Source organism: Lycorma delicatula, chromosome 3 (assembly GCF_047948215.1).
Source record: "Lycorma delicatula isolate Av1 chromosome 3, ASM4794821v1, whole genome shotgun sequence".
NCBI classification, from domain to species: domain Eukaryota; kingdom Metazoa; phylum Arthropoda; class Insecta; order Hemiptera; family Fulgoridae; genus Lycorma; species Lycorma delicatula.
Window position 1 is genome coordinate 115,179,133 of NC_134457.1, and position 25,037 is coordinate 115,204,169.

Here is a 25,037-nt window from a genome sequence, read left to right on the forward strand (position 1 = left end):
TATGCGAGATGGTTTTAAGTCTTGTGTTTTTTTAATACTTTGTATATTTTTATTGTAATTTTGATACATTTTATTTAAAGAGTATAAAAATCAACCTACATCTAAAAAAGAATTACTTTACTGTCTTTCTATGTTTTTTTGCATTTTCTTTTGACCTTAATATTTATAAAAAATGTATTTATTTTTATCTGTTGTTTAACTGAGAATATAGTTGGCTCCAATTCAAAATGTTTTGGTTATACATTTGAAGCACTCCTTGTTCAAAATTACGTAAAAACATATTTTTTAAAAAACTGTAAAAAAAATTTAGTGACAAATGACGAGAAAAGGAAGAAAGTTAAAAAAAAAATTGCATCAGCTCGTTACTTGTGTGTAATTTTTTGGTAACTAGCAATTCACAAATTTTTCAAGGTCGTGACGTTAGAGTTTAATTTTAGTTTGACATAAACGTGGTAACAAATATTGTGTCGTGTTTATTTTCTTGTCTAGCGAAAGCGATTAATTAGTTGAATTGATTATAATGAAATAACCACTTTTAGGAAAATACTTTTTCATGTTATAAGTTTAAAATATTCCCGTTTGTTTATTCATTGACGCGGGAATAAAGTGACGTAACCACAGTAGATAACAGCTGGAATGTAACATTTTGCGAATATTTTCCGGTTACCATTTTTAGTTTTAGATTATCTCTCTCTTTTTTCTTCAGTTCGAGATAATTAAGATTTCATTTTTTTCACTTAGTTATTTTAACTGATTTTAATTATTTTTCTGTTACTTTATGATGTGAAAGTGTTGTGTAGGAAGTAAACTTCGTAGGTTATGTTATTTTTTTATCTGTTTAAGTCGCTTTAATTTCCAAGTATGACAAGGTAAAAATAAAATGAGATTCAATGATAAAGAACTTGCTCATTTAAGTTTAGGGGAAGCTAAATTGGAAGGAAGGTTAAATTACAAAAAGTCGTCCAGTGGTAACATCACTCAAACTAGTGGAGGTATTGTTTGTTAGACTACTACAGCTTTGCAGACAATTATATTTAGTTCTTTTTTTTATACGTAATTTTGTTGGTTGACGAATTACAGATGATCTCGATTCTGCCAAGTCGACACTATACACTAAGTTTTGTGACTAAGACACTAGTTTTTATATTTTTTCTCTATATAATAATAAATAAAATACAACAAAAGTGAAACATTTTAGTGAATTAATGAATTGATTTTTTTTTTGCATTTGTTCATGCACAATTCATTTTACATGTACAATTGTAACTATGAAAAACTAAATTCATAAAAATGTTTTTGAAGCATACATTTTTTAAAGCTATTTAAGTAGATATTGATCAGCTTTTATCTGTTGGTCATGATCACCATTTGGACTATTATGACATTAGCAATATACAGTTTTGACCAAAATCTGCACTAGCAGTAAAACTATTCTTACTATGATGCCAAAATAATGTGATATGTTGAAAAAGGTACAAAACACGACTTCCAATCACATTTAATTTTACACTTTGCAATTTTTGAGATGTTTCTTGATTAATAGTGGAGACAAGTAACAATACAAGTTGCAATACTTTTATGATGCCTGTATCAAAAACAGTTGCTGTTACTGCAAGCTATGTGTTTGTTACACAGCTGTAATATAGTTATTGTATATTTGATTCTGCCAAAAATTATTAAATAAATAATTTCATATCAAAAATGTTAAGAATAGATAAATCTTAACAGTAACTATACAACGTGACTTAATTAATAGTTATCTTTATTCAGTAGTCACCTTTTCTTCTTTTATCATTTTTTTAAGGATTTGCCTTCTGTAAGACCATTGTAAATTTCCTATGTTTTGGTAACATTCTCGGGATGATCACCTCCTAAAAATCATAGGTAACATATTTCAACAGTTATCACCCAAATTCAGTGGCAGCTCGTGTATAGGCACTGTGGAACTGCAGCACCTCCTATTTCCACTTGATATTATTAGATAACATTTAATATAATGAGCTCTTTTTTCTTTATACTTTTACAATATATAATCCTTAAGCTTAATGTGAGTAGCCATCCCCCAATTTATGAAAAAGATACAAAAATCTGTGTATACACCTTCTAGTGGCAGGGTGTTAGGCTGTTATGCACATAGGAAGTTGCACCCGAGGCTGCGAGAGAGAGACCACTGTCGCTCCCGCAGTGCCAACCCTGGTGTGCTGGTGGAAGGTAGTTTTTGCATGTGATCAAGTTGAAAATTATTGAACTTTTCGCACAAATTAAAACGAGAATGGATTTCATTTTTAAATTAATAGAACAAGCTTGAACTGTAACAATTTAGGTTAAAGTAAGTAAAAAATGTTTGATTTTGTTCTTTTAGGATTTTATCAAGTTTCTGAATAAATTTTATTTTTATACATGTTTGTTTCCTTTTACACAATTTTAAAAGAAATTAAAAATTTTCTGTAGCAGCACCCTCGCTAATTGTAGGTACAAGCCGCCACTGCCCAATCAAAACTACTCTAAATTTCTGAAATTAAAAAGTAATAAAAGATTTAAAATAAACTTCATCATATATTTGCTTTCCTTCTCATATATTTTACTAAATTTAACAATATCTGATATGTCAACCTATTGACTATGTTAATCAGTTCTAAAAGACTGCAATTTCATAATCACCCAATTAAAAAGATTGATTGGTTTAAGTAGATGACCTGCCTTGAATTAAAAATTGAATTTTCATTGAATGGTAAACTAAAAATTACATGTTAAAAAAATCTGTTTCTGGCTAGCAAATGCTGCAAAAAATCTGCTTTAGATATTTACATTGTCAGCTTTAGATTACATCAAATTTAAAAACTGAGCAACTATTTGATCCCGTATTAGTCATTATTGATTGCTTCTTAAATTGTCACCTTGCTAAATAGTTTTTCCTACAGATAACTAAAAATAAGTATTTAAATCAATATCTGTAATGTATAAAATAAACTTCTTTTTAATAGTAAAGTGATAACTTAGTAGAACATTAACAAATTACAATGACAACTTAGTAGGACAGTAACAAATCACTTCCCCATAGCATTTTATGATGCTATGGAGGTCATAAAGAATAATTTTTACAAGACTCCATGCAGAGGTTTCACAATTTTAGTGACCATCATTGTAAAGTAAAAGTCTTTATATTAATTTACGTCAAAATATATATATTGCAGGTTGAAAATAGGCAATGTATAATAGTTATTCTGATTTTTCATCATTTACACTTTTAAATAACATGTTTGACTTGCTAATGTGCCAATTCAGTAGTGTGTTTCCATCAGAAAAAACTATTACCCTACATTTGTTTGTTTAGTTTCTCTCACAGATGTTCTTATATTTTGTATTGCAGATAGTATACATGATTATTTAAGGAAAAGGAAATTAAATTTTCAGGATTAATAATAAATAGGAGAGGCATTAGGAATATCAACATATTTACATACATTTATGCACATGCTTACATATGAATGCACAAATTGGAAATATGTTTGTTTCCTTTTATTAACAAGAGTGCTACAAAGTATCCGACTTCTTACTACCTATGATCTCCTGCTGAGGTACACCAACCTACTGTAATATTAGCAGTGGCAACGTTACTTTAGGCATGCCAGGTAGAGTTACTGTCCATTTACAAGCTTTAATGAGTAATAAACAAGTGGCTTTAGAGATTTTTTCATTTATTTTTTTGAGCACTGCCCTTGAAATAATATTTACTATTGGAGAAATGTTTTTTGTAAATTTATATACATTAGATCTTTTTCTGAGTCTTTTCTGTTTTTTCCCACAATGTTTTTTTTTTTTTTTAAGAATAATTATTTAGTTACTATTGCATTAAGAAAATAATTGTTATTTTTTAGTAACCTACCTACATTTTGACATTAAGAACCAAACTTAACCTAAGGTTGCTAGCCTTGAGTGAAGCAAACGTAGGTTAAGTTTGGTTAGATTATATTTATAATTTCTCTGCAAATACCCACTGATTTTTAAGAAAAGATAGTACTACCCGCTTACCAAAAAAGGTCCTTTTATTATATTAAAGATTTCTTTCTTTAGCCAACACCTGTTGTACTACTTGCTTTCTGAGCAGTGTCTCAGACTACAGTTTCAGGGTTATCTTGTTTTAAGGTTTTATATATACATTTTTGATTAATTTTTTTCCGAGTTACTTATTGGTTTTCTCCGTTTTGTGTCGCAACAGAATCACTCATTGTTAAAACTCAATTAGCACAAAACTAAAATTAATGAAAATAAAGGTTTTTGAATGAATTTGCTGAGAAATTATAAATATAATTAAAATTAAGCAAACTTAACCTTTGCTCACTGGTCAAGGTTAGCAAGCGAAGCAAGCATAAGTTAAGTTTGATCTTTAATGTCAATATGTAGATAAGTTACCAAGCAGTTTAAATAGTTATTACTAAAAAAAAAAACCATTGTGGGTAGGAACAAAAAGACCCCTTTTTCTACTAAATTCATTGAAGCTAGATGATATACATTACTATGTGGATTGTTTAAAAAATATCTGTATTTTGAAATTTACCAGGTTAATGTTATTGAAGGATATAGGCTTATGACTGATGGATATGATTAACTGCATAGGTAAGCTATTTATCCTTTTTTGAGTCTGGACAAAATTTTATACCTATAAAATTACATTAAGTACTATTTTTAATTCACAGAATTTTAATAATTTTAAAAAAAATTATTTTTAGGTATTAAAGAGCGCTGGTTTAAATTGATATCAAATCTTCTTTTCTACTTTCGAATCAATGAAGTTGGTCAAATTGATTTAAAGCAGGTATGTTTTTTTTTTATATTTTTATTATTCTTTATATCACTTTTATCTTATAACAGAGATTTTTTCTCATTTATCTTCAATTTTTATTGATTTTCTTTGAATAAAACAGTGCAATAAAAATATTAGTTTTAAAAACAAAATTCGTGAACTAAAAAAAAATCCAGGTGATTGTTTCATATTTTTTTACCCGATTGCTCAAAAAGGAGTGTAATGTATTTATGTTTGTTTGTTCCACCATAGCAGCTGAACGGCTGAACCGATTTAGAAGTATCACAGAATGTTGGAATCCTTATATTACCAGGAGTGCTATACGTTTTGTATGTTTATAATATAATATATATATATATATATATATATATATATATATATAAAATAGCGGAGATTTGCTGGGGTGAAGCGTAAGCTTTAATAAACTGTGAACTGTGAGCTGGGTTTGAACTAAATAATTCAAATCAGTCAAATGAATAATATTACAAAAATAATAGAATTAAATTTAGTTAAATAAAATAAAGTAATATTAAATAAATTTAAAAAAAATTTTTGTTTAATAATAATGGGCTTCCCCCATATAGTAGGAATTAGTGAGGTTCGGTGGGAAGAGGAAGGCGACTTTTGGACAGGGGACTTTAGAGTAATTAACTCAGTGTCAAATAATGGGCAGGCAGGAGTAGGTTTCGTGATGAACAAGAAGATAGGGAGGAGAGTGGAGTATTTCAAGACGCATAGCGATAGAGTCATTGTAATAAGGATAAAATCAAAACCTAAACCGACAACGATTGTTAACGTCTATATGCCTACAAGCGCCCATGATGATGATGTAGAGTGTGTATACGAAGAGATTGATGAAGCAATTAAACACGTAAAAGGAGATGAAAATTTAATAATATTTGGATATTGGAAGGCAAGGAAGGAAATATAGTGGGTGAATACGGGCTGGGCAAAAGGAATGAAAGAAGGGACCAACTTATAGAGTTTTGCACGAAGTATAATTTAGTAATTGCCAACACCCAATTTAAAAATCATAATAGAAGAATATACACTTGGAAAAAGCCAGGCGATACTGCAAGGTATCAGATAGATTATATCATGGTTAAGCAAAGATTTAGAAATCAACTCGTTGACTGCAAAACTTACCCTGGAGAAGACATTGATAGCGACCATAATTTGATGATAATGAAATGTAGATTGGGGTTTAAAAACCTGAAGAAAAGGTGTCAGATGAATCGGTGGAATTTAGAGAAGCTTGAAGAAGAGGAGGTAAAGAAGATTTTTGAGGAGGACATCACAAGAGGTCTGAGTAAAAACGATAAGGTAGAAAATGTAGAAGAAGAATGGGAGAATGTTAAAACGGAAATTCTTAAATCAGCAGAAGCAAACTTAGGCAGAATAAAGAGAACAGGTAGAAAACCTTGGGTTTCAGACGATATATTGCAGCTGATGGATGAACGTAGACAATATAAGAATGCTAGTGATGAAGAAAGTAAAAGGAACTATCGGCAATTAAGAAATGCTATAAACAGGAAGTGCAAACTGGCGAAAGAAGAGTGGATTAAAGAAAAGTGTTCAGAAGTGGAAAGAGAAATGAACATTGGTAAAATAGACAGAGCATACAGGAAAGTTAAGGAAAATTTTGGAGTACATAAATTAAAATCTAATAATGTGTTAAACAAAGATGGTACACCAATATATAATACGAAAGGTAAAGTCGATAGATGGGTGGAATATGTTGAAGAGTTATACGGAGGAAATGAATTAGAAAATGGTGTTATAGAGGAAGTTGAGGAAGATGAAATTGGAGAAACAATACTGAGATCTGAATTTAAGAGAGCATTAAAAGATTTAAATGGCAGAAAGGCTCCTGGAATAGACGGAATACCTGTAGAATTACTGTGCAGTGCAGGTGAGGAAGCGATTGATAGATTATACAAACTGGTGTGTAATATTTATGAAAAAGGGGAATTTCCGACAGACTTCAAAAAAATTGTTATAGTAGTGATACCAAAGAAAGCAGGGGCAGATAAATGTGAAGAATACAGAACAATTAGTTTAACTACTCATGCATCAAAAATCTTAACTAGAATTCTATACAGAAGAATTGAGAGGAGAGTGGAGGAACTGTTAGGAGAAGACCAATTTGGTTTCAGGAAAAGTATAGGGACAAGGGAAGCAATTTTAGGCCTCAGATTAATAGTAGAAGGAAGATTAAAGAAAAACAAACCAACATACTTGGCGTTTATAGACCTAGAAAAGGCATTCGATAACGTAGACTGGAATAAAATGTTCAGCATTTTAAAAAAGTTGGGGTTCAAATACAGAGATAGAAGAACAATTGCTAATATGTACAGGAACCAAACAGCAACGGTAATAATTGAAGAACATAAGAAAGAAGCCGTAATAAGAAAGGGAGTTCGACAAGGATGTTCCCTATCTCCGTTACTTTTTAATCTTTACATGGATCTAGCAGTTAATGATGTTAAAGAACAATTTAGATTCAGAGTAACAGTACAAGTTGAAAAGATAAAGATCCTACGATTTGCTGATGATATAGTAATTCTAGCCGAGAATAAAAAGGATTTAGAAGAAACAATGAACGGCATAGATGAAGTCCTACGCAAGAACTACCGCATGAAAATAAACAAGAACAAAACAAAAGTAATGAAATGTAGTAGAAATAACAAAGATGGACCACTGAATGTGAAAATAGGAGGAGAAAAGATTATGGAGGTAGAAGAATTTTGTTATTTGGGAAGTAGAATTACTAAAGATGAACGAAGCAGGAGCGATATAAAATGCCGAATAGCACAAGCGAAACGAGCCTTCAGTAAGCAATATAATTTGTTTACATCAAAAATTAATTTAAATGTCAGGAAAAGATTTTTGAAAGTATATCTTTGGAGTATTGCTTTATATGGAAGTGAAACTTGGACGATCGGAGTATCTGAGAAGAAAAGATTAGAAGCTTTTGAAATGTGGTGCTATAGGAGAATGTTAAAAATCAGATGGGTGGATAAAGTAACAAATGAAGAGGTATTGCGGCAAATAGATGAAGAAAGAAGCATTTGAAAAAATATAGTTAAAAGAAGAGACAGACTTATAGGCCACATACTAAGGCATCCTGGAATAGTCGCTTTAATATTGGAAGGACAGGTAGAAGGAAAAAATTGTGTAGGCAGGCCACGTTTGGAATTGTTGGGGATGTAGGATGTAGAGGGTATACTGAAATGAAACGACTAGCATTAGATAGGGAATCTTGGAGAGCTGCATCAAACCAGTCAAATGACTGAAGACAAAAAAAAAAATAAAAGGGCTTCCCCATGGGGACTGCGTGTGAAGCTAGAGTGGTGAGGTGATGCGCGCATCTCATGCATGGCTAGTCCAGTCATCACCATCAACTGGTAACAAACAGAGTGCCCCTAGGGCACTGTTATGGGAGGTGCAATGAGGTGCTCTTATAATATCTCTGCAAACAATGTCTGATTTTCAAAATTCAAACGGCTAATAGGTATTCAACAATTAATAGGTTGAAGGCTAACTTTTACATGCAACAGTACCCTCTTGATCTAATAGATCACAGTTATTCGCAACCAATATTCTGATTTAAAAAATTCAAATGTGATAATTGTTAGTATAATCCAAAATCATAATGAAACCAAACCAGAACAAAAATTAACTGATATACTCAGAAATGATCTTATTTAACGCTCCATAGCATATGTTTACAAAGCTGCATCTGTTTCTAGAAATTAATGTGAAAGCATATTTTTAGATAAAACTATATCCATAGATTTAGTGACAACAAAAAATTACGTAATTCAGGAAATTATAATATTTATATCAAATTAAATGATGTTTTTCGATCATGTCACACAGTTCTTTTTACATAAATCCCCAAAAAAAGCGTAATGTATTTAGTGTGTATGTATGTTCCACCATAGCAGCGCAATGACTGAACTGACTTAGATATGACCCTGCGTGTTAGATGTATGACCCTGTGTTGGAATCCTTGTATAACCAAGAATGTCAGGATATATATATATATATATTTAGATAAATTTTTATAATTTGATAAAAATTATACTGTGCACAAATTTGTCACCTGTACGCTCATTAATTAACCTGTATAATTATCTTCTTTTTTTTTGCAGTCATATTTTTTTAATATATATCTCTTGTTGATTATTTAATATTCTTTTAAGTATGTATCTATTTAATTTGGTCAAATTAGTATTTCTGTCATCATAACCATCAATTCATATAGCGCCTCTTTTGAAATAGATACTAAATGAGAAATACTTAATATTCTACTTTCATGAGTAAATAAATTTAAGTGTTGATCAATAGACTCAGAAATCTGTAGTATTAAGAAGTAACCTACAACTATTTTTTTTTTTAATTTTAAATTAAAATTAGAATTTAAAAAATTTTTAATTAAAAATTAGTGTAACAAATTTTTTGTAATTAATCATTTCTCTTGATATATGCTTAATATAGTTATTTTTTTAATGATGCCTTTCAGTAGAAAACGCCCCATTTCTATTAAACTTATGACTGATACTGTATTATCCTGTTTTTTTTTTTTGTAATATAACTCTAGTATTTTTTCTATTATCTTTTTTTAGGCTATAGAGTAATCATATTGCTTATTTTGTGGTTGGCAATTATTATATCAATGTTTTTTTATTTGATTCATTGCTTCAGATTAAACTATACATTTTAAATAGTAACATAACTTGCCATAAGTTAATATTTAATAATATTGTATCTACATTTCTGTTTATTGTTTAATGTCTGAACTTATCAGGGTGCCATCTGAATTTTCAGTGCTGATTGGTACAAGAACTTCTTAAAGAAAATTTTTATGAAATTTTAAAATTTGAAACCTTAAGGTACTGATGATATTAGCAAACATAATCAGTGTATATCAATCATTAATTTTTGCTAAAATCAGTAATTAATGTATTTTTTTGAACCTTTTAGAGCTTGCCTTCAGTTCTCTTTTGAGTTTTCTTAAGCATCTGCTGTTGGCATTTGTCATTTTATGGAAATTCAGTTTTTATTTGATTTTGTATAATTTGTTCCTTAGAATAATGCTGGTGATAGTGTTTCTTAACATTTATAACAGAAATTATTCTTCAGAATTTAATCCAAGTTGTTTGAATAATTGTCTGATGGATGTTATTTTTTTAAATGTATAAATTAAATATTTTAAATAATAGTAATTTTATTTTAGTTATGTTTAAAAACTATTTTTGCTGTCCTTCATGTTCCTAATTTATCAAGATGGCAGTCTTTAGTATTAGAAAATTGTACATAAAAATACTTAAATAATCTGAATAGTTAAAAACTGAAAGTAAAATTATTTGCTACAAGAGTATCATAGAAGAAGAACTGTCTCAGGCGTCCCGAGATAATGGATGTTGGGAGGAGTGCAACTGGTCAAAGGCATTATGATTTCACCAAAATGTTATATTTATTACCAGAAAACTTACATAATCATTTTTCATTTTAATTAAAAATTTGGCCTAAAAAATATTTATTGATTCTCTATATTAATTCATATTTGGAGCTACTTTTGTACTTAAAATATTTATTGCATATACATATTTTTAATATGCTGTTGGAACAACAATTCTTTGTTACCAGCGTTCTTAGTTTTCTAAGATTGTTATTGGTTGCTTAAATTCTTTTATTAGTTTCTCTTTGATTATTATTTAGTTTAGTTATGTTTATTAGTATTATAGTTATTATCAGTAATAACTATTAAAATGTATTTACTAACCTGATATGCTACAGGTATAGTACAATAATTCTGTGCTATCAGTGCTCTCTTTTCCCTTTGATCATAATTTAATTTAATTATTTTTATTATTACAGTAGTTATTTTTTTACATTTTGTGTGTATTACCTTCTCTATCATACTTTTCTTTTACTTAGCATCTTAGTTATCAGTATTTTTATATATTTTCATGGTTATAGATTTGTGTATACTAAATGAGAATATTGTATTCCTCTATGCATAATCTGCTGATTTTAAAAGAGTAATTTTCTTAGCATGCTTTTAATTGTAGTCTTTTTGTTAATGGAAATAAATGAATAAATAATAATTTACCAAAGTTACAGTATAGCATAAGTCATGATACTTATATAAACCATAATTTATTTTTTTTAATTGTGTTTTGTTCTCTGTCGCATTAGTTTAATCTGTATTGCCAATTTTTCTCACTTTTGCTGTTAAAATAAGAATATTAAAGTCAGAAAGGGCTTATCAACTAAGACCATTAACTACATCTCTTATAACCAGATGGTACTACATTATTGGAATAATTTGTAACATCCTGGATATTGAAGGGTGTGTAAGTAAGGATAAAATTTGTCGGCCTAAAGCTATACTTATAAAATCAATTTCAATAAATCACTGAAGTTAAATGACTCTGGATACAATATATCTGCATACTAATGGCTTTTACAGAATGATTAAGAAGGAAAGGAAAATAATTTGGGGACTGATTCTAGAGCTTGAAATTAGGAAAAAAAAGTTCATATAAACATATGTCTGAAAATGCTTTGTTATCAAATTAACTAGTACCTCCTGTAATTTTCATGACATCCACTGTGAAACAGAAAGATTTGGTTATGAAAAACTTGTTTTTTTAGGTTTGAAGTTAATGACTAATAAATGCATAAATTTTATTATCAGAACTTGTAGAGAACTTAATTCTGAGAAAAGTAGCTGTGTCTGAAAATAGTATGAATGGAATTAAGTGGTAATTAATGTTAAATCATTGGCAAAACTGCAGTCATCTGACATGATCACAAAACTGGAGGTGTTGACCTCTTTTTGAACATGATAAAAGCGCAATTCATGAGCTTGTAATTCCTTCTACACTGTACTTTGTGGAATGTTAAGTTGTATAGAAATTATGTGCTTGTTGTAGGACAAGCTGTACTACCTGAAAAACGTTTCATCACTGTATACTAGTTGGCATTCAGATGAAACGTAAGCACTGGGAAGTATACCATTCTCACAGAGATTATTAAAAATTTTACAAAATAGTTTACAGTTTGGAACTACTTATCCAGGATATGTGCTTTGTTTTCTTCCAGCATAGCTGTAGCACTTCCACTGCAAAAGCCGTATACAGAAATTATATCAGCATATTTTACATAAATGAAGAGACAACATTTTTCAAAATAAAGAATTCAAGAATTTTTTTTTTTTTTAATTCAGAAACAATTGAAAAAATGTAGATACAGTTTAGAGTGGAACTAAGTGCACAGAAATATTACATAACTTGTGTGTAAACACTACATAAAACTAATTAAACACAATCAAAGTTATACTAAACTACCTAACATTTTTTATTAACATAAAACCACAATTTTATAGCAGTGAGTAGTACATCAGTTTCTCAGAATAACATCCTCTACAAATTTTGATAAAAATATGTACGCATTTATTAGTCATTTAGCAAACTTATATTGTACTCCAAACTTAAAAAAAACCATATTTTTCATCACTGAATTTTTCTATTTTACATTGGATATCATTAAAACTACAGGAGATACAGTTCTGGGACCTATTTTATCTGATCATTAAAGTTAAAATGCATAAGAAACAATCAAGCTTACCCCTTACATAATGCCTTAAAAATTTCAGTACAACCTCATCTTGATAGGGGAACTGAAATCCAGGTTAAATTTTTCTTTTGCCATAACTTGATAACAAAGCATTTTTGGGCATAATTTGTAAGGATTTTTTTCATTATTTCAAGCTGTAGAATCAGTTCCTATATTATTTCCTTTTCTTCCTGAATCATTCTGTATATATTAGTAACTAATGACCACAGCAGTTAATGCCTTTTAAAACAGTTGGGAAAACAAAAGTGTCTTCAGCTAGTATATACTTTAGAACTACCAGTAACCAATATGATATTGAATAAGAGAACTTTGCTATTATAAAATTTTAATTTAACAGTTTCCATCCTATGCTGATGACTTTTTGAAAACGCTAGAAATTATCTTAACAATAATTATAATGATTTATGATCTAACAGTTAACCCTGTCACATGAAGTCATCTAGCTTCTGCTGTGTCATCAAGTACAGCTGAAGTACAGGGATCTGACTCGATCTAGAAATCAGTCCACAGAATGAGAAACTAGGTCTGGCCTACTGAGAGCACAAGGCTTCATCTTCAGTCATTTGAAAAAAAAAATAGGTGACCCAGTCAGAGCAGATCCAGACCCAAGTTAGAATTAGCAATTTTCTTGCATACAGTAGTAAGTGATATGGGCTGCCAATGCCCTTCAAAAATCTTAGTCTTTTAGTCTGCCACTGTGTTCATCTCAGTCGGTGATCACAGTGAATGCTTTGATATTATTTTATCACCATTGGCCTATGGTATCGAATATTCTAATCCTGTTTTACATATGAAGTTTGGTCTGTCACTTTTGTTGTAGTTAGAGAACTTAAAATTTCATTTAAAAAATATAAGAATAATTCTTGTGATTTATTAGTTGTGCAGTCAGGATTTTTATGTAGATTACATTATAAGTTATTAATTTTTTTTTTATTGTGTAGCTCAGTGGTTCCCAAACGTTTTTGATTCTCAGCTCCCTATGTCAAATTATAACAAGTACACTTTTTTGAAATTACCAATCTATTTTTTTGCAAGGGTTTGGTAAAAATAAATAGAACACATTTTCGATCACAGAAAAGTGTAAGTTGACAAATTCTATGACATGGAATTGAAAATAGAAGTAAAATTATGAAAATTGTATATTGTTTTGTGGCACTTTTGTGAGAAAGTCATGGTTTCCCAGGGCACAGAGGCAAACACTTTGGGAACCACTGGTATAGCTTATCAGCAATCATTTATAATATTGTACATTAAATCTTTCAGCCTGCTGGAGTCTTCGTACTAGAGAATTCTAGTATTCAAGCAGAACTAAGTACAGGAGTTCCATTTGCGTTCTCTATGACATTCAGTGATGATCCGGATAAGAAACATTATTTTATTGCTAGAACTGAAGATGTTGTACATAATTGGGTTTCCACCATTAAACATGCAACGTAATTACTGAATAAAATCTATTTTTATAATTCTATTATTCAAGTTTTATAGCATAATAATAATAATAATAGTATATTAAAAGTTAATGTACTATTCCTCTGATCAATTCTGACTTACTAATTGCTGAATTGCCATTCTGCAGTAGGTTTATTAAGAATGCTAGCTTTAATAATTCAATCCATGCCTAACTAACTACAGAAAAATCTTGGAAAATTGATATGAAACTACTAAAAGAGAATTTTGTATGTGATTGGATCAATCTTAAATTTCAATCTTTATCAGTTGTTCAAAGTTTATTTATTGATGTTACTCCATAAAAAATATGTAACTTCACCAGTATTTACAATCTTTAAATTTAACTATTCTTCTAGTGGTTAAGTTTAAAAATATACTCCCTATCACTGTTATGACTTTTAAAACCGTTAAAACTACTCTCAGCTTAATGTCATTTTGTGTAGAAAAATAAAAATTACCTCCTACCTGTAATAAGGACTGAAAGCTGTACCCACCCCCTAATAAAGTCAAAAGATTGAAACTAAAAATTAAAAAATGGTATAAAGCAATATTGTGACTTGTGGGGGTGTTTTTTAAAAATGCTTTCTCCCAAAAAATTTTCAGTGATAGTTTTTGGTACCTAATTCATTAGTCTAATAAAATTGCCTCTCGTTAAATATCCATCATACTGGAATCTTTTAATATTTAGTAGATTCAAGCTCCTATTATATAAAATACCACACTAAATTTTATAGTTGTACAATAATGTTTTGTGTAATAAAGGAAGAAAGAGTACTCATACTAATACTTTAACCATTCATATAGAATATTTTAACCAGGGTTTCATATTTTTTGACACAACTCAAGGTATCTCAAAACGTCAAGAAATATCAAATTAAGGTACTTGATTTCTTGATTTTGAGCAGTGCTTTACTTCTTGTATTCTGTTACAACCAATATAGTTCAACAAAATTTTACATGTTTGTACTTCAGAAAATCATAACCATTGTTAAAATTATAACATTTAAATTAATGTCCCTTCATTTGTACATCAGATAGCATTAATAAAACTATTTATTACCCTCTTTAAACTAAGTTAAAATTTAGAAATGTGTTTTACAAATTCTGAATGAAATGTTTAATTTTCTCTGTAATAATGTAGAAGTAATGTATTATCTACATTTAAAAAAAATATTTTAGAAATTCCAGTTATACATGTGATCCTCTGTGTGTCAACTCTTTCTCTTCTTCCTCTATAACTATTAGTTTAGTGTATGTATTGCTATCAAATGTATCAGCATAATGATAGTTCTGTTATTATAAACTGGTCAGTGTTATTTTTTTCATTCTGTATTAACAAAAAAAATTTATGTTTGAGCACTTTGGACTGTAAGAGCAACAGTATCATAAATTGTTTAATATTAATAATAATATTTTTGACAAGAAGCCTCCATGTGTTCATATTTTTCTTATATGTTATATCTAAGTGGGTATTTAAACTTCAGTTTAACAGTAATTAGCTTCAGTTGTTAAATATTAACAGTAGACAACCCATATTTACAGGGAAATTTACAGATTTACAACTTAAGGGTCTTGCTATAATGAGACCCTTAATTTGCTAAAAGTAATTAATTGGCTGGATGCACAAAGAAATAGAATGTTTATTACTATTTACATACCCTTAATATACATGCAGTTTTGTAACTTCCCTTGACCTAAACCTCATCTCTTCTTTTTGATAGAATACCCCTTTTGTATTTCAGTGCTGAATTAACCGTTTCATTTTTATTATATTTTATGCTCCAGTATAGTAATTTTTTTTAACATTCATGTAATATCCCAGTTTTTAAATTTTAATTTAAGGTTTTTAAAATATCAGTTTTATTTTGTTATCTGACCTACTTAAGTGACTTCCTCTTATGATATTTCATTAAGAATTAACATTGATTAAGACTTCTTTTACCATGTTTTTGTGTTGTCTTATTTAACATGTAGTTATACTGTATTTATATGTAACTTTATATTCATTTTAATTAATAAATTTCATTGGATAGTTTCAATTAGGATTTAAATTTTTGTAAGTATAAATATATATCTTATACTTTTAAAGATATATTAGTTTTAGTGGTCTGTTAGCAGAAAAGGGAAATAAACAGACCTTCAAAAATTCACAGCAGGCAGTTACTTAGAAAACATACAAAATTTTGAAATTAAGAGAATCAGTTTTGAAAGTAAATGAAATAACCATAAAGTGTAAATTATTACATTCAACCGTAAGATAGTTTAATAAAAAATATACAGACAAGTTTGGCAGAAGTAATAATTGTTACAGCAGTATTATTAAAGAAAATAGCTTGTGAAAGTTTTTTATCAAAAGTAAAAACATATTTATTTGAATGAATTAACTGTCGAATCCAATCCATTTTAACCAGTTCCATGGTTGTTAAAAGATGTAAGTGCAGTAGAATGAAGAATATATAATTTGATAAAAAAATTTGCCATCTTAGTCAAATTAAAAAAATATTTTTTTATTATTTCAATTTTTGAGAGTGCAAGGATTAAAAAAACAAAATATCTTGTAGTAGCTGTTAATATTCTTAAAATAAGTAAAAAGAAAATATAACTCATGTTGTTATGATCATTGCTTAGGATTGCATTGTTATAATGTAATGATATTTGTCCTGATGTCATTTTGAAAAATTCAGTATATTTTCATGTGAAAATTCAAGAAAATTATTTGGAAAATTTTACATATATCCAAATTTCAGAAATTCTTACCTCCTACCCAGGTGCATAGCAGTTGGTCTCTAAATTGTTTTTTTTAAATAATTGGAAGTATTATTTTCTGATAATTATCTTGTTTTTTAAGTCTGTTTTGTTATTTAAGTTTATTTTAATAATTAGGAAAATGTAAGAAATAATTTTTACAAGTATACATTATCATCAAATAACAGATTCACAATTGTGCATCGATTATCTAATATATTTATTGAAATATGTTTTCTTTTCGTTGTAATCTTGTATTATGTTCATTCCAGGCAATGATGCATTTTTGCCCAACCAAAAAAAAAAGAACTTGTGCTTGGCAGTGTACCATATCTTTTAGAACCTTAACTAGCTATTTGAAACAATAATATATATATAATTATTGTTTACAGCACATTTATACAGTCAATGCTATGTTTAACAGACTAATTGGAGGATGCTGATGTTTGTTGTGAAAGTCTGTTAAATCGGAAATTACATCAAGTCGAGCATTTCTTCTGCTTAAGAAAGTGTTTGAACAGATTATATAGCCTCTACAACTTTAACATACAGTACAGTACTACAGTAACTTAAAAAATAAAAAAATAAAATAAAAAATAGTAACTTAAAAAATAAAAACCACTTTGTAGAACTTACTTGGTCTGTCTTTTAGTACGATGTAAACACATATCAAAGTGTAAGGTGACTGAACTGGTGATAGAAATCTAAACTGTACAATTTGTTTTAATCACATAAAATCAACCAAATCTCACTAAATACTATAATTGTCACTAATACACAAAAATTATAATTCTCAAATTATACCATAAAAAAATTTAGGAAAAAACTAAAAACAAACCCAGAAAGGAAAACAAAAATGTTTTCATATTAGTGACATGGTGACAGATCTCGATTAAAAAAACAAGTTGATTTTTAATTGTATACCAGAGTGATGTTTGTTTATAATAAGTTCCTTAAATCACCTAAAGTTTTCATAATATAGTTGAAAACTTTGTTTGTTCTTTTGTGCATCAATAAATGAAATTATCATATCCACAGCCTCTCAAAATTTTGAAAGTTTAGCTCTGTTTATTGGTTCACTTTCACATGAATCATTAGAGTTGCTGTCATTCTTGGAAATGACTTCATCATTTAGAATCTGGAACCCAGGATCACTTTCTATTTCTTCCAGTCATTCCCACACATCGTCTTCAGTTATTGCAGTCTCTCCTTTTTCTGGAAAATTTTGCAAAGGTCTTCAGCTTCACTGAGATAATTCTTCAATTCATGTTCAACATTCATACAAGTTGTGAACAGTTCACTCCTGACATGCACCAAGGTTGGCTTTTTCAGTGAATTCCATCCATCGTTTAGATTAAAAATTGCTGACTTTATCAAATAATTTTTAATATTTTGAAACATTTTTTCCCCTCATTTATCTGTAATTAAATCCTCCTCTTCTTTTAACACTACGAGAACTTCGTCTAAATATTTTTGCTGATAGTCTTTTACATGCAACTATCACCCCCTGGTCAATAGGCTGAATTAGTGATGTAACATTAGGTGTCAAAAACAAGCACTTGATGTTTACTATCATCGCTTACATTCTTCTTGGGAAGAGAATGTGCAGCAGGCACGTTATCCAAAATTAAAATAGCTTTCACGTTTTCAGCTAGTATTTTTAGAACATCTTTTTGAAATTGACAAACGGCAGTAATAAATTTATGAAAAAACCAATTTTCGAAAATGCTTAAATTAAACCATTTTTTTTTTTTAGTGGAATAATTAACAGGAAGAAGGTTTTTAAAACTTGCAGAATTGATAATTTACTGATAATGGTCAACTTAAGCCGATGTGTTCCATCTCCATTTGCACAAAAAAGAGCAGATAGTCTGTAAAGACAGACTAAATTAATTAAAGACTTCATTTACAGCCTGGCAATTTTTTTTCAAGCTTTTGGCTTGGAAAAGCTAAAAGCAAGAAAAAAAGCTTCTTTTTCATCTCCAGTGTATATTTGGTACAATTGTAGTGATTTATCTTTTATGAGTTCATTTAACTTAACTTTAAATGGTTCCACTTCTTCCATGGATGCACTACCAGCTTCCCCATGCATCATATGATTATTTAATAAACCCAAACAGTTTCGAAATTGGGAGTTTTTGCATCCCCAAAGAAAGTGCATATTTTTTCGCTGTACTTTTTATTTGAGTACCTCAGATGTTTATTCCACTTGAGCAGTATTATTTTAAACAGATAAATTTTATTGTTATATAAACTGTGTTGCAGTATCATTTTTATTTTTAAAATTGATATACGTACTATACATGTATTGCCTTTTATTTTTATAGGTATGAATATCTCAGATCCCAGATGATTATTTTACAGAAAAAAATAAACAATATAACAGGAATAGTAAGTATTTTTTTCTTTATTTTTGTGTAATAATTCATTTTTGTCTGATGATCTATCCAAAAACATATATATATATGTTTCAGAGTATTTAGGATTTCATTCTTCTATTCAATCTTTTTTGTTAATTCTTTACTAAATTTGAGTTTCACACAACAGTTTTTAAAATATTATATATTTTTAACAATTTTAATTGAAATTTTAAATACAGGAATCTAATATACAAAAGCTAAATATAATTTATTTATTACACTTAACTTCTAGGCACCCACTAAAAAATCAAATTTGAATTAGTCTGCAAAAGATTTTGAAATCATGTAGATGCTATAAATCCAATGTTTACCTAAAAAGCAAAAATTGACCACAACAATGATTTTTTATTCAAACAATAAGTAAAATAATGAAATAAATTAGAAATAAAATTATACCTTCTCTGGGTAATATATTCAGTCAATACAAAAGGCGCAAGGAAAGTTTTACTGTATGATTTTATTTTTTATAATTTTTCAGAATTTTTTCCACCACACATTATAAACTTCTCCATCCTTCAAAACCGGTCTTCAAAGAATCTCTGCCATGATTGTTGGAGATCTGGGCACACTCATCATCCCACGCCCTTAGGAGGTCATCATCGCACATAAGATGCCTCCCTTTCAGACTGTTCTTTGCTTTGGAGAACAGCACAAATTTGGAGCAAGATTAGGACTGTAGGAAGGGTGCATTAATAGTTTTATTCCTCTGCTAACCAAACACTCAGAGCAGTGCGCTGGAGAGTTATCATGGAGAAGAAACCATATCTCCATCCTTAAGTTTGAGCATAGCTACTTGAAAGCTTTGACAACTTTAGGCAGGCATCATGACCCCGAGGAGAAGACACCCACCATGTGACGAGTATGACCACCACACCACCCCCTCTATATCTAGCCCTTAGGGGCTTTACCAGAGGTCATCTTCAATAGCCTCAAGACATATTTCAGTCTGACATTGTCAAGATGCCACCAATGTGAATGCATTCACATCGGTGTAGGTCACCTAACATGGACACTAACCCTAAACTGATGCCATTTATCAGACAAGTCAAACGTCAAACAAGACCACACCGATTGAGCTGCACGACCTACCCGAGAGGAGACTGAGCTCAACACATAACACCAAAGAAAACTAGATACATATGAAACCACACTAATGAAAATAACAAAGTAACAAATTAGAAGACACTAATAAGAAAACAAGAACAGTCAAAGCATTCAAAGACAATAATAACACAAAACACGAAATAATAAACAATAACAAAACTAACTAAACCCTAACAAGAAGACAAGTAGTCTGACAAAGTAATAAAACTACAATGAAATAACAAAACTATAAAAACTAAACTATAAAAATGTTGACAAGAGAACACATATAAAAATATCAAAACATACAAAATTATAAATAACGAAACACAATAACAAAACCATAAAAGCATTCATACAAGAGAACACCTATAAATATCAAAGCTAGGAAATCCATGAAGAAAGAAGCAGGGACAGCAACAGAAACAATACAAGTAGTTCAATAACACATATTAACAAAAAATAGAAACCTAACGAAACATAATTTTAAATAGAACATAAGCATAAAATAACTTTGAACTGCCTGAACTATCACCTAGATCTAGGAATCAAATCTTGTTAACAACACCTCCTGTGCACACCTACATGCAGGACATTCATCTGACCTACAGTCATGAGATGCAGGCTTCTGATCATGAGAACAGTTAACACAATTAGGAGGACCATCTGCATTCCTAATTGGTCCTTTGCTTAATGTCGCTCCTTGCACTTACATGCTTTGGCCACATGCCCTAATCCGGAGCATTGGAATGTAATCCTTAAACTTGCAAGATTCATAATCCACAAATAACCTACCTTTCCTGAGAAAAACAGCACTTGTCTGCTTGTCACATTCAGTTATGTAATGCACATTACTGCTGTTCCTGGCTCGGAACAGAGGGGGTGGCAGAGGGTGTCTTCCCTACAGGGTCAGGATGTATGAATGTTACACTTCTTTCTTTAACATTTTCAAGATTGCCGACAAATTCTTTGATCTCAACTCACAGTCCATTGAACATGCCCACTAGTTCCTTAACAACCTCATAGAGACTATGTCAGTGAAAGCTAATCAGGATTCCAACTTTTGCAGAGCTGCAGCAACAGTCTTTTTGGCCATCATGGACAGTAAGTTTTGTTTCTCAGGACCTACAGAGGTACCGAATATCTCTTCCACTATTCTAACATCAAAATTGGAATCATTTTCTTCAGTTGCCACTACATTAACCACTCTCTCAGCTGCCGCAGCTGCTTCTGCTTTCCCAGAAGTTTTCTGTTGCTGTCATTTACGACCTGACACCTTCTGTAGTGACAGCACCGATACATCCACCATCAGATCCATCACTGCTTTCTTCAGCGGCTACAGCCACAATGACTTGCCTCAATCGAACTTCCTGACCGATCCTAGTTACTTTCTCCTTTTCCTCTCAAACGTTGACCTCTTTGGCTTCCCGAGGCTCTTTCTCCCTCTTCTTCCGCCAATACACTCTTTCCTTCATTCTAATTTGCCTATTACTTTGTGCCTCTTCATAACATATATTTCTTTCTTACCCCTTTGTGCCCTTTCCTCCTTATCTGCTTTCCATCTAAGAAATCCAGGAGAAAATGGGGAGAACATGGACGCCGGTCATCCGAATCACTCATACTGAGAATAGAATGAAATTAAAATCAAAATAAATAAACAACTAAATAATAAACGTACAAAACGAACTAGCAACCAAAAACAACAAAATAAACAAAACAACCCATCACAATCAATGGAAACAAATGAAAGCCAATAGGAATTAACCAATATGGCTACCATTTCTAATGTAAACAACTAAAACAATTATTTTAACCATGTTCAAGTTACACTCTTAGAGGGTGATCTGAATATCAAATCACCCGTTTAGCTGAAAATCAAAATCACCTAAGGTTATCTAACAGAAGCCCTAAAAATTAACAAAAAATAAAATCCAAACTAAATAAATAACAACACTGAAACAAACAATTAAACACGTAACAAGATCACAAAACACAAAAACTATTAACAAAGAAAAAAATACTGCAATAATAACTGTAATGATAGAGCTCTAGCAAATGCATCCAGTCTCATCAGCATCACACGCTGAACTCCCTTTAGGCAGGCTTTTCCACTTTTCCACGGTGCATTTCACAGCACCATGAAACACCGCATGCCATCTGATCATCAGCCAAGTTATATGGCATCTAAAGGGTACAAAACTTTCTAACTTGATCTTTCAGAAAAGCATGAACTGCTGGTGCATTAATCCCCAAGGACACATCTGTTTGGCTGTAGGTCACACCCCTATCTGTCTCAACATTTCTCATACTACAATAATGTTCCCCCCAGTCATAGACATAGATGATCGACCTGACCTTGCAGGCTCTTCAAGGCCAAGATATCCTCTTTCAAATTCTCAGTACATCTAAATGTTGTACAATGAGAATAATCCTCTCCAAACACAGAAGTCATTTCCTCTAAACACTATCACCTTAACCCATGCGCGAAATTGCCCGGTATTCAGTTTTCAGCTATGACGATATCATTACTTCTTTGCATTAACACAGCTAATAAGCAAACAGTGACTAGAGTGGCTACAGTGCAGGTTGGATCTTGACTAAACACACACTAACTTGCAACCAGATGTGGTGATCTTATTGCAAATCTTTCTTAGTACCATTTATTTTTTTTTTTTATATGAAGAGGAAACCTTTTCTAATCAGTCTTCAATCCTGCATTTACAGCATGCTATGTATTTATACAACTTCATTGCAAAATGTTTTCAACATCAAAACATCATTGCAATTCATCTTCATTCTTTATAGGAATAAACATATTCTTTATAATAATTGAGAAAAAGTTTTTGCATCTTCTTAAATTTTTTATCTTAGCAGTTTTTAAAAAATGTTGCAATAATATACATTTTTGGCATTCAAGAAATATGCGTTTCAGTCGTTTTTTTTTATTTCTGGTTTTGCCACTTTTAGCAAGTGGACACTACATTGTAAATGAGAAGTAATGCAGTATATCTATTAGTTTAAAATTATAAGATTACTACCATCATTTTATTTTAATTGAATTTTATATGTTTAATAAGTCCTATTTCATGTAAGTTTTATCATATATTTATTTATTAAAATATGGTTCAGGATCCATTATTGATGTATCCACATAACAGAGGAACCATCAGACATTTTGAAGATGGTAAAGAAGATAAAGAAGCATCTTTTCAAAGTCACATTTCTTTATTGACTAAAACAACAGTGGCAAGTAAATCTAGTGTTATTGAAGGTAACCTTATTGAACTGTGATATGCGGTACAAAATATTAATTACTGTGGTATAAACATTTAAATATATATATATGTGAATAGAAGAGTAGAATTTTTTTCAAGACTGATTTTTGTGTTTGTTTTGTGTAATATCTATTAATATTAAAAGACATTAAAATGTTTTTCATGAGCTTATTATTCTTTATATATTAATTGCTGTATTGCATTGCTATAAGTAATTAGAATATTGTACAGCTTACTCCATTGATTGATTAGTCACTTAAAATATTTAAGCAGGTAAACGTTAATATTGATTTAAATTTTTTAGAATCCATTTCAATGAAAGTAGAATTTAAGAAATTGTGTGTGAATAAATTATATCTGTATTTTTTATTTTTTTGTAATACTCTTGTGTCTTACCTCTAGTTAAGCAGAAATGTATAGCGTTTTTTATTACCTTCAGTTAAAATTGTTGTAATTTAAACTTAGCACTAACTTAAATTAAATTCCAGGTCATCTGTTAAATACTTTGTACTTTCAAATAGAACAAAATAATCCAAAGCTTGGTGCAGCTCGAACCTCAGAAAAAAATTCAGCAGTATTGTTTAAGTACATTTACTTTGTTATTTGGTTAAAATTCCAGCCATTATGGGGGCAAGTACATGAAGATTTGAAAATATTGTCTGCTCGGTTTATTGTTGTTCGATTTAAAGCCAAAAAAATGAAATTATTTAATTTTACTTAAACTTTATTATTCTAAAAATAAAATTTTAATAATACATTTTTTTTTTTTTTATTTAAAAATTTGTGGTAAATCAAAACTAAAAACTTAATTTATAGTGTATTTGTGTATGTCCACACACACACACACACTCTTGCTTCTTTAAGTATAAAGATACTAAAGCTAAACATTATTACCTTAATTCTAAAATTAAATAATTAAAATCATACTTATGTTATTGTTTTCGGGATAGTTGGTTGTTCTTGATTAATTTTTTGCAAATTAAAAACATTAATATATGAAGTATGCTGAATGGCTTACATTATTGCATGTCAGCAATGAACCCAATGCAAAATTGTCTAGATTTACTGTAACTAATCTTTATAAAAAAATTAGTGCTATGCTTCAAAAACATAATAAATTTTACTTACTTATATTTAACTTACTTTTTCTTATATTTATATAAAATGAATATATTATATGTAACTTAATTTTATCTATTTGTATTTTGTACCTAGTGTATTTCTCATGTAATGGTATTTCTCACACATTCAGTATGTGATAAGTCTGTAAGATTTATCACATAAAAATATCTCACTATTATTAGAATACATAATGTAAAAATACATTTATAATACATGTTATTGTAAATATGTAATGTATTTAGATTAAGTATGTTCTTCAATGTTAATGTATGATTTTTTACATTACAACTGTACAGTCTATAACTCTTTATTGAAAAATATAATAGTCATGGTATTTATATCTGCCTTCAGCCCTTTTAAAATCTAAATTTTTTCCTTAGTAAATTATTGCTTTTAATTAAATTCTGCTATTTTTCTTTTCTTTCATAACATATAACACATTGACTCCCACCAGTTACTTCTTTCTGTGCTCTATTAGCACAGGCATAC

The 25,037-nt window shown here is 29.8% G+C and overlaps 1 protein-coding gene across 1 annotated transcript; it reads left to right on the forward strand.

The window, feature by feature from the left end:
• The first annotated feature begins 395 nt into the window (after positions 1-395).
• LOC142321916 (pleckstrin homology domain-containing family J member 1-like) lies at positions 396-24,658 on the forward strand. The gene is made up of 5 exons (XM_075360435.1): positions 396-992; positions 4,731-4,816; positions 13,718-13,887; positions 18,976-19,039; positions 23,281-24,658. Exons 1-5 carry the CDS (start codon positions 881-883, stop codon positions 23,440-23,442), a joined length of 594 nt encoding a protein of 197 aa, XP_075216550.1. The 5' UTR covers positions 396-880; the 3' UTR covers positions 23,443-24,658.
• The last annotated feature ends 379 nt before the right edge of the window (positions 24,659-25,037 follow it).